This window comes from Entelurus aequoreus, linkage group LG17 (genome assembly GCF_033978785.1).
Source record: "Entelurus aequoreus isolate RoL-2023_Sb linkage group LG17, RoL_Eaeq_v1.1, whole genome shotgun sequence".
Lineage (NCBI taxonomy): Eukaryota > Metazoa > Chordata > Actinopteri > Syngnathiformes > Syngnathidae > Entelurus > Entelurus aequoreus.
In genome coordinates, this window is record NC_084747.1 from 19,219,780 (window position 1) to 19,231,527 (window position 11,748).

General features: G+C 36.8%; 1 protein-coding gene across 2 annotated transcripts in view; it reads left to right on the forward strand.

The window, feature by feature from the left end:
- The window catches only part of ctsla (cathepsin La), a 19,092-nt gene extending 9,804 nt beyond the window's left edge, over positions 1 to 9,288 (forward strand). For both annotated transcript variants that reach the window (XM_062025112.1, XM_062025113.1), the window contains exons 2-8: positions 1,123 to 1,254; positions 1,336 to 1,458; positions 3,438 to 3,590; positions 7,246 to 7,470; positions 7,540 to 7,708; positions 8,767 to 8,884; positions 8,943 to 9,288. In XM_062025112.1, coding sequence (XP_061881096.1) covers positions 1,123 to 1,254; positions 1,336 to 1,458; positions 3,438 to 3,590; positions 7,246 to 7,470; positions 7,540 to 7,708; positions 8,767 to 8,884; positions 8,943 to 9,042 — 1,020 coding nt within the window. In that variant the 3' untranslated portion in view covers positions 9,043 to 9,288. The remainder of the gene's footprint in view (positions 1 to 1,122; positions 1,255 to 1,335; positions 1,459 to 3,437; positions 3,591 to 7,245; positions 7,471 to 7,539; positions 7,709 to 8,766; positions 8,885 to 8,942) is intronic.
- The last annotated feature ends 2,460 nt before the right edge of the window (positions 9,289 to 11,748 follow it).

Genomic DNA, 11,748 nt, shown 5'->3' on the forward strand with positions numbered 1-11,748 from the left:
ATAAAATGTATTAGCAAAAATCTACAACAATTCCAATGTGATGGACAACAGATGGCACAGAATAACACCATTTTTCTTTTTTGTAGAAATAAAATGCAAACAAAAAAAATTGGCAGAATAACTGTAGGATGGCACATAATACTTCCTTTTTTTTTTGTAGAAATAAACCGTAACATGAAACATTTAAATGTGATGGGCAACAGGTGGCATGTAAAAATATTTGTATTTTTTGTAGAAATAAAATGTAAAACTAAAAGATGTATCAGCAGAAAACTGTAGGAAAATGTAAATGTTATGGACAATAGATGGCATGTAATAATAGAATGTTATTTTTTTTGTAGAAATAAAATGTAAACAAAAAACCACTTGGAAAATTCCAATGGGATGATTTGATGGCACGGAATGACTTAATTTTTTGTAGAAATAAAATGTCAACTAAAAATAATTAGCAAACACTTTAGGAAAATTCAAACATGATGGTACAAATAAATTGTTAGCAAAAAAATATAGGAAAAAAACCAATGTGAAGGACAACAGATGGCATGTAAAAAATATCTATTTATCAATTGTAAACTAAAAATAATTGGCAGAAAAAACTGTAGCAAATTTAAAACATGGTGAACAACATAGGGGATGTACTAAAACTTCTTTTTTTTTCATTCTAGAAATAAAATGTTAGCAAAAACTGTATTGAATTCATATGAGATGGACAACAGATGGCATGTAAAAGACTTCGACAAACGGTATTGATCACAGGGGAAACTTGAAAATTGTCGAATACAGTTTTTGCTTTTTTTTTGTAGAAATATAATGTAAACATTAAAAACATTAGCAAAAAGGCACAATAATGTAAAACTGGAAACGCTGAAATGTTGATAGTACTAGTACTAACCCACACTTTCGTTTTTTTAAAGGCTGGAAGAAAATGTCAAAATAGCCTCCCGTATTCTTGTTCACAATTTAAATGTTGGGGCGTCTTCAATCGGACATTTTTTGGTCACAGGGAGAAATATATATTGTTAATTTTCAAAATAAAGGGCACAAAATATCCCCGACATCAGAATGAAATGTGTAGCCTAGTGGCCGCTAGTAGTATAACTTATTGTTTTGTCCACCCCACAGGCCGCTGCAATGCTGCCTTTTGTCGTGTTGGCCGTGTGCCTGAGTGCGGCCACCTGCGCTCCCAGTCTGGACCCTCAGCTGGACGATCACTGGGATCTGTGGAAGAGCTGGCACTCCAGGAAATACCACGAGGTCAGCAATTGTTGCTCTCTGTTGTCATGCTGATTGGTGATGCGTCGTATTGATGGTCGTCGTCGTTTTGGGTGCGTGTAGAAGGAGGAGGGCTGGAGGAGGATGGTGTGGGAGAAGAACCTGAAGAAGATCGAGATGCACAACCTGGAACACTCCATGGGAGAACACTCGTACCGCCTGGGCATGAACCACTTTGGAGACATGGTACGTCGTCTCTTGAAATGTCGGACTTCTTACATATGGTCAAATTCTAAATAAGAAGCACGCAATTATTGAATATTATTTCTAATAAATTACAAAATCAAAGGTTTAATTTTTAAATTGTAAAATTGTTTTTGTCTTAAAAAAATATAAATTTTATGTCACTTGATAGGTTTATTGCTAAAATGTTCCCCAAAACATTTTTAAACATTTATATATATTTTTTAAATGGTTTTATCATTGATAGTTTAAAAACTATATATTCCTATTTTAAGCATTTAAATGTAATTTAAAAAATTAAGAGGTTTATTATCATTGACAGTAAAACAAATCCCTAAACTTAGCAGTCTTTACGTATTTAAATGTTTTTTGTTTTTTTTTTATTGCAAGAGGTTTATTATTATTGACAGTAAAAACACATACTCCCCCAAGCTTGGTATTCTTTGAATATTTAAATGTGTTTTTCAAAATATTTTTTTCAAAAAGTTCATTATCATTGACAGAAAAAAAAAATATTCCCCCAAATTTGGCGTTCTTTAAATATTTAAATGTGTTTTTAAAATAATAAAGGGGTTTATTATTGACAGTTTAAGCAAAAATACCGTAGATTCCCCAAAGACAAGCTTTTTTTACATATATTTTTAAAAAGGTTTATTGTCATAGACAGTAAAAAAATATTTCCCCGAACATGGCATTTTTTAAACATTTAAATGTGTTTTTTTAAGAAGTTAATTATCAGTGAGAGTAAAAAAATATTCCCTTAAACATAGAATTCGTTAAACATTTAAATGTGTTTTTCTAAATATTTTATCAATACGTTTGTTATCATAGCCAGTGAAAGAAAAATCCCTCAAACATAGCATTATTTAAATGTAGCTTTTTTTAAATATATATATTTTATTTAAAATAGGTTTCATTATCCTTGATAGTAACACGAAATGCCTCAAATTGTAATTCTTCAAACATTTAAATGTATTAAAAATATTTTTAAAATATTTATTATTGACTGTTTAAGCAAAAATACAGTATGCATTCTCCAAAGCTTAGCATTTTTTTTTTTAACATTTCAAATATATATATTTCAAATATTTTAAGTGATTTATTATCAATGACCGTAAAAATATATATTCCCTGAAATTTGGCATTTTTTGTATGTATTTTTCCAAAATATTTTATCAAGATGTTTATTATCATTGCCAGTAAAAAAAATCCCTCAGACATAGCAGTCTTTAAAAAATGTAAATAAAAAATACTTTTTTTTAGAGGTTTATTATCATTGATCGTAACACAAACATCCCCCAAACCTGGCATTCTTTAAATGCAGTTCAAGGGTATTTAAACTGTATTTTTTAAAGATTCATTATAGACTGTTTAAGCAAAAATACAGTATATATTCTCCAAAGCTTGGCATTTTTAAAACATTTTAAATATAATTTTCAAGTGATTATCATTGACATTAAAACAAATATAAGTTCTCCCAAATTTGGCATTCTTTAAACATTTAAAAAAATGTTTTTAATCATTTTTCCAGAGGTTTATTATTGACAGTTTAAACAAAAACAGTGTAGATTCCCCAAAGCATTTGAATGCAGTATTTTTTTTCATGAAGTTTATTTTCTTTGCCCTAAATTAGCCTTTTTTTCTTAAATCTGAATGTTTTTTTTTTTTAAAAAAGGACATTTTTTTCAATACATTTATCTCCAACTTTAGAAAATTTCAAAGATTTCTAAAATTTAATTTTACAGTAAACCAATAATTGTGTCATTAGAATAAAAACAAAATGAAATAAAATAATTAAAAAAAATAATTAGTTGTTTGGAAGCAGATTATTGTCATTGACAGGGAACACAATCATTACACAAACGTTTTAATAAAATAGGAAAATAATGAATGAACATGTTTTGAAATCTATAAAAGTAGTGATGTATTAGTAGGAGCACACACTAATTATTAGTGACAAAAACCTGCTGTCATCCATTCAGACCCACGAGGAGTTCCGTCAGATCATGAACGGCTACAAGCACAAAAGCGAGAGGAAGTTCAAGGGGTCGCTCTTCATGGAGCCCAACTTCCTGGAGGCCCCGCGCTCCGTGGACTGGAGGGACCAAGGCTACGTCACCCCCGTCAAGGACCAGGTAGCTAACAGTCGCTAAAGCGTGTGCTGGGGTAAATGTTCTGCTTGGCGTGAGAGATAAGGTGGCCGCTTGTTTATCTGCGTTTCGCACGCCTCCCTCCCGCTCTTTCTCACAAAGTGGAAGTGCTGAACGACAACATAAACCAGAGCTGGGTAAATATTTTAACTCGGGGGGGCCACATTGAAAAAAAAAATAGAATAGAATGTCTTTTATTGTCACTATACACAGGTACAATGAGATTAAAAACAACTCCAGTATCAGTGCGACAGTCTACAAAATATGCAAAACATAGGAAGGAAAGAAAAATAGTGCAAAAGGAGGTAAGGTGCACAGTCCAGTCCTGAGGACGATTTATGTTTAATGTGTTATTTACAGGAAATAAATATTATACATATACAGTATATACAGAAGCATTCAGATTGTGGGTGGAAAGTAAAAATTGCACACAGAGAGGTGCTAAACTATAAAATCAGTGCCTGTGAGAGTTCACCGTGGTTATGGCTTTAGGGAAAAAACTGTTCTTGAGTCAAAAAATGTGTGTGTGTTTATACACATTTAGCTGTAAAAATCTGCTGTACAGTTGGTGTGTTGGGGTCCCTTTTTTTCAGGAACACTAATACCAAAAGTCTCAATGTCTCATAGAATTCATATAAAGTTATGACAGACCACCTCAAAAAACGGAATGGAACTTCACAGTTTTTTACTGAATGGGACACCCAAAATGTACATTAAAATAAAGAAAGTGAGATTTACAACATTAACTATGAACAATAAAACACTGAATATTAACAACATATGAACGTCGCTCCTCTTTTACTTCTCAGACCAGCTCTTCCATAGTTTTGTATCTTTTACAATCAAGCAAAACACAACAAAAATGTAAAAAAATATGAATGCAAAGTGTAATAAACACCTACAATATGATATATTATCACTTTTATGCGGAAATCTGTTGTAAAAATGTGCTTCCGCGTGTGGAATTTGACAGTTTTTGACTAAATGGGACACCCAAAATGTACATTAAAATAAAGAAAATGAGATTTACAATATTAACTATGAACAATAAAACCCTGAATATTAACAACATATGAACATCGCTCCTCTTTTACTTCTCAGACCAGCTCCTTGATAGTTGTGTATCTTTTACAATCAAGCAAAACACAACAAAAATGAATGCAAAGTGTAAAGCACCTACAATATGATATATTATCACGTAAAAATCCGCTTCCGCATCCATTTCTGACACATGCGTTTCGGGCTGGCTGCTCTGAAAACAAACCCCGCCCACTCTGCTTTGTTCCTGGTCTGAGCTGCTGTGACGTAGATTACCGTAACAACTGCTATAACACTCAAAAGCGCAGATTTCGACCATTGAAATACTTTTTATAGTTCAAGACTTAGGCTCTTTATTTATAAATGGTTGATTTGTATAGGCTAGTAAGGTAAAGTTTTGTACCTGACACGCCCCCTGTGGTCTGGATGTCTACCAAAACGGCCGGGGGCGGCCCTGCGGGACTTTGTCCCAGGTGTGGGGTAGTTGGTAGGCTCCTTCGTCCCTGTTGATAGTCTTTGCTGATGAAGGCTGCGGAAGCAAGGCAGCCGAAACTTGTCAGGTACAAAACTTTACCTTACTAGCCTATATAAATCAACCATTTGTAAATACCGTATTTTTCGGAGTATAAGTCGCTCCGTAGTATAAGTCGCACCGGCCGAAAATGCATAATAAAGAAGGAAAAAAACATATACAAGTCGCATTTTTGGGGGAAATGTATTTGATAAAAGCCAACACCAAGAATAGACATTTGAAAGGCAATTTAAAATAAATAAAGAATAGTGAACAACAGGCTGAATAAGTGTACGTTATATGAGGCATAAATAACCAACTGAGAACGTGCCTGGTATGTTAACGTAACATATTATGGTAAGAGTCATTCGAATAACTATAACATATAGAACATGCTATACGTTTACCAAACAATCTGTCACTCCTAATCGCTAAATCCCATGAAATCTTATACGTCTAGTCTCTTACGTGAATGAGCTAAATCAGGGGTGTCCAAACTTTTTCCACTGAGTGCCGCACACAGAAAAATTAAAGCATGTGGGGGCCATTTTGATATTTTTCATTTTTAAACCATGACAAAATATATGGATTTTTTTTTTTTTACCTTTAGGTAAAAATAAAGGGTCTCAGTCATTAAAATGTTGAAAATAAGTCACATTATTATTATTATTTTTTTTAATTTAATGCTTACAGTAAATCTCTATATCAACTTCAAGTTGATATAAAGTAATAAAAAAAAAAAAGGTTTTATGGCTTTTATGTCAAAAACAACTTTGTTTTTTATAATGAAACTGAAATATGCAGTATTTAGTAATTAGAGCCCTAAAAGATCAATAATGCATTGATTTTAATTCTTTAATATTTTTGAGTAATCACAATGAAAAGATAAATAAAATACCACAATATATATTTGGGATCTAAAAGGTGCCCCACTCATAAAGTGATACGTTTTTATTAGTTGTTTTTTTTACTTTCAACACTTAAGTTACGAGATCAACATCAGATATATCTGTCGATTTTACGTTTGAACTATTATTTTGTTTATTTTATGCTCTTTTGTCAAATAAAACGATGTTTTTATAAGGCAACTACACAATATATGCAATATTTACCACATAAAACATTTTAAAGTGAAATATTTGAAGTAATTGGAGCCTTGAAAATAATTCATTATAACATGGATTTTTTGTCATTATTTTTTTGGGGGGAGAGCAACAGCAAAAAAAGAAAAAGAAAGAAAGACCCCTATATATTTTAAATATTTTAAGTGATTTATTATCAATGACCGTAAAAATATATATTCCCTAAAATTTGGCATTTTTTTAAACATTTAAATGTATTTTTCCAAAATATTTTATCAAGGTGTTTATTATCATTGCCAGTAAAAAAAAAATCCCTCAGACAGAGCAGTCTTTAAACAATTTAAAGAAAAAATACTTCTTTTTTTTTTATAGACGTTTACTATCATTGATCGTAACACAAACATCCCCCAAACCGGGCATTCTTTAAATTCAGTTCAAGGGTATTTAAACTATATTTTTTAAAGATTCATTATAGACTGTTTAAGCAAAAATACAGTATATATTCTCCAAAGCTTGGCATTTTTAAAACATTTTAAATATAATTTATATGGATTTTTTGTCATTTTTTGGGGGGGGAGCAACGGCAAAAAAATAAAAAGAAAGAAAGACAAAAGAATAAAAACAGCCTGCATGGCAGCTTTGTGTCAACATTGCAACTTTTTCTCGTTAGATTTCACATCATTCATTTTTATTTTTGCAATAGTATTTCCAGAATGTGTGGCGGGCCGGTAAATAATTAGCTGGGGGCCGCACTTTGGACACACCTGAGCTAAATAATATTATTTGATATTTTACGGTAATGATGGTGAAGGTCTAAAAAAATTAAGTAGAACGTCTGGCGGGCCGGATTGAAAATCTTAACGGGCCGTATTTTGCCCAGGTCTGACATAAATCTCAGTAAAAGTCCTGCGAGTGTAAAAGTTGTGTGTGTGAGAACAAGCTGTGTTTTTAATAATGCAAAGAAATGCAAGAAATAATCCACACGGTGGTCACTTCCTGTGGTGTGCAGGGTCAGTGCGGCTCCTGCTGGGCCTTCAGCACCACGGGCGCTCTGGAGGGTCAACACTTCCGCAAGTCCGGCAAGCTGGTGTCGCTGAGCGAGCAGAACCTGGTGGACTGCTCCCGGCCCGAGGGCAACGAGGGCTGCAACGGCGGCCTGATGGACCAGGCCTTCCAGTACATCGAGGACAACAACGGGCTGGACTCGGAGGAGGCCTACCCCTACGTGGGAACTGTAAGCCGCTCACACGCGGGAAGCCGCTCTCCCCCGGTTCCTCTCTAACCGCCGCTAACGCGTTTCCAGGACGACCAGCCGTGCCACTACGACCCCTCGTACAACTCCGCCAACGACACCGGCTTCGTGGACGTCCCCAGCGGCAAGGAGCACGCGCTGATGAAGGCCGTGGCCGCCGTAGGCCCCGTCTCCGTGGCCATCGACGCCGGTCACGAGTCCTTCCAGTTCTACCAATCAGGTGCGTTCTCGCCACAAAACCTACTCGGTGGTTAGAGTGTCCGCCCTGAGATCGGTAGGTCGTGAGTTCAAACCCCGGCCGAGTCATACCAAAGACTAGAGATGTCCGATAATATCGGCCAATAAATGCTTTAAAATGTAACATCGGAAATTATCGCTATCGTTTTTTTTATTATCAGTATCGTTTTTTTTTGTTTTTTTTTAAATTAAATAATTAAATCAGCATAAAAAACACAATGTACACTTACAATTAGTGCACCAACCCAAAAAACCTCCCTCCCCATTCACACTCATTCACACAAAAGGTTTTTTTTTTTTTAATTTTTTATTAAATCAACATAAAAAAAAACAGATACACTTACAATTAGTGCACCAACCCAAAAAACCTCCCTCCCCCCATTTCTTTCTGTTATTAATATTCTGGTTCCTACATTATATATCAATATATATCAATACAGTCTGCAAGGGATACAGTCCGTAAGCACACATGATTGTGCGTGCTGCTGCTCCACTAATAGTACTAACCTTTAACAGTTCATTTTACTCATTTTCATTCATTACTAGTTTCCATGTAACTGTTTTTATATTGTTTTACTTTCTTTTTTATTCAAGAAAATGTTTTTAATTTATTTATCTTATTTTATTTTATAATTTTTTTTTAAAAAAGGACCTTCTCTTAACCATACCTGTTTGTCCAAATTAGGCATAATAATGTGTTAATCCCACGACTGTATATATCGGTATCGGTAATTAAGAGTTGGACAATATCGGAATATCGGCAAAAAGCCATTATCGGACATCCCTACCAAAGACTATAAAAATGGGACCCATTACCTCCCTGCTTGGCACTCAGCATCGAGGGTTGGAATTGGGGGTTAAAATCACCAAAAATGATTCCCGGGCGCGGCCACCGCTGCTGCTCACTGCTCCCCTCACCTCCCAGGGGGTGATCAAGGGTGATGGGTCAAATAATGCAGAGAATAATTTCGCCACACCTAGTGTGTGTGTGGCAATCATTGGTACTTAGTAACTAATCTTCGTGACTCCGCCCCTTTTTAGGCATCTACTACGAGAAGGAGTGCAGCAGCGAGGAGCTGGACCACGGCGTCCTGGTGGTGGGCTACGGCTACGAGGGGGAGGACGTGGACGGCAAGAAGTACTGGATCGTCAAGAACAGGTGAGCGCTGAAGCCCGACGTCGTTAGCCTCGCGACGCTGACCTCTCTTGTCCTGCAGCTGGAGCGAGAAGTGGGGCAACAAAGGCTACATCTTCATGGCCAAGGACCGCAAGAACCACTGCGGCATCGCCACGGCAGCCAGTTACCCTCTCGTTTAACCACGTCGCCCTCCAGTGCTTTTGATTGGAATAGGAAATGGCAACGGTGGGGAGCCACGCATCAACTTTTGTTTTACGGACAAAAACACTTTTTAGGGAAATGCTGCTGTGTTTTTATGCCACTTTGTTCTGTTTGTCTTTTATTCTCTGTAAATATGCTGCTCAGTGAGTGAAAATTTCATATTTTTAATTTTAGTTTTTTTTAATTAGCCGTTGACTGTTACCAATTAAAGGTGTGAAACACTCTCCTGTTTCCCGTGGTTGATGTCGTTTCTCCAAAGCATTCATTTAAAGGCCTACTGAAATGAATTTTTTAAATTTAAACGGGGATAGCAGATGCATTCTATGTGTCATACTTGATCATTTCGCAATATTGCCATATTTTTGCTGAAAGGATTTAGTATAGAACATCCACGATAAAGTTTTGGACGCTGATAAAAAAGCCTTGCCTGTAGCGGAAGTAGCGTGACGTCACCGGAGGAAGGACTCCTCACATCTGCACATTGTTTACACCAGCAGCGAGAGCGATTCGGACCGAGAAAGCGACGATTACCCCATTAATTTGAGCGAGGATGAAAGATTCGTGGATGAGGAACTTGAGAGTGAAGGACTAGAGTGCAGTGCAGGACGTATCTTTTTTCGCTCTGACCGTAACTTAGGTACAAGCTGGCTCATTGGATTCCACACTTTCTCCTTTTTCTATTGTGGATCACGGATTTGTATTTTAATCCACCTCGGATACTATATCCTCTTGAAAATGAGAGTCGAGAACGCGAAATGGACATTCACAGTGAATTTTTTATCTCCACGACAATACATCGGCGAAGCTCTTTAGCTACGGAGCTAACGTGATAGCATCTGGCTTAAATGCAGATAGAAACAAAATAAATAAACCCCTGACTGGAATGATAGACAGAAAATCAACAATACTATTAAACCATGGACATATAAATACACGGTTAATGCTTTCCAGGCTGGCGAAGCTTAACAATGCTGTTGCTAACGACGCCATTGAAGCTAACTTAGCTTCGGGACCTCGACAGAGCTATGCTAAAAACTATCCACCTACGCCAGCCAGCCCTCATCTGCTCGTCAACACCCGTGCTCACCTGCGTTCCAGCGATCGACGGAGCGACGAAGGACTTCACCCAATCACAGATGCGGACGGCGGCCCGGAGACGGAGGAAGTCAAGGTGAGGTCGGCGGCTAGCGCGTCTGCTATCCAAGTCAAAGTCCTCCTGGTTGTGTTGCTGCAGCCAGCCGCTAATACACCGATCCCACCTACAGCTTTCTTCTTTGCCGTATTCATTGTTCATCAAACAAATTGCAAAAGATTCACCAACACAGATGTCCAGAATACTGTGGAATTATGCGATGAAAACCGAGCTTTTTGTATTGGATACAATGTGTCCGAATACTTCCGTTTCAACGATAGACGTCACGCGCATACGTCATCATACATATGTAACAGACGGGACCTACGTCTGCTTAGTAGGGGTAAATCACTCTTCCCTGAATGGCAGGAAGTTAGAGGAGCTAAATCCCTAACCCCCAGGCCTATTAGTCTCGTGTCCACTCTGCCTGTCCAGTCAAAACACAATAGTTTAGGCTCTAGGATTTTACCTGTCCCGGTGAGAACCTAAAGTACAGAATAAGTGAGTAAGTGTCAGTGTGTGGGACTTACTGTATTCCCCTTAAATATTGAAGGAGGATAGAGATGCCCTTTCTTTTATACCTGTTGGGAGCGCATTCCACATTGATGTGGAATGCATATAATGATAAACTCACTAACAACTTTGACGATGCCTTGCGCGAAATTATTGATAGTATAGCACCGCTAAAGCAAAAAAGGGCCCCTAAAAGGCGCACCCCATGGTTTACAGAAGAAATTAGAGCTCATAAATTATCATGTAGAAAACTGGAACGCAAATGGCGCGCGACTAAACTTGAGGTTTTCCATCAAGCATGGAGTGATAGTTTAATAACTTATAAACGCATGCTTACCTTAGCTAAAGCTAAATACTACTCAAATCTCATCCGCCTCAACAAAAACGATCCTAAATTTCTGTTTAGTACAGTAGCATCGCTAACCCAACAAGGGACTCCTCCCAGTAGCTCCACCCACTCGGCAGATGATTTTATGAATTTCTTTAATAAGAAAATTGAACTCATTAGAAAGGAGATTAAAGACAACGCATCCCAGCTACAACTGGGCTCTATTAACACAAATACGACTGTATATACGACGGACACTGCCCTCCAAAATAGTCTCTCTATTTTTGATGAAATAACATTAGAGGAATTATTACAGCGTGTAAGTGGGATAAAACAAACAACATGTTTACTTGACCCACTTCCTGGGAAACTTATCAAGGAACTGTTTGTATTATTAGGTCCATCAGTGTTAAATATTATAAACTTATCACTTTCCTCCGGCACTGTTCCCCTAGCATTCAAAAAAGCGGTTATTCATCCTCTGCTCAAAAGACCTAACCTCGATCCTGACCTCATGGTAAACTACCGACCGGTCTCCCACCTTCCGTTTATTTCCAAAATTCTCGAAAAAACTGTTGCACAGCAGCTAAATGAACACTTAGTGACTAACAATCTCTGTGAACCTTTTCAATCCGGTTTCAGGGCAAATCACTCTACGGAGACAGCCCTCGCAAAAATGACTAATGATCTATTGCTAACGATGGATTCTGA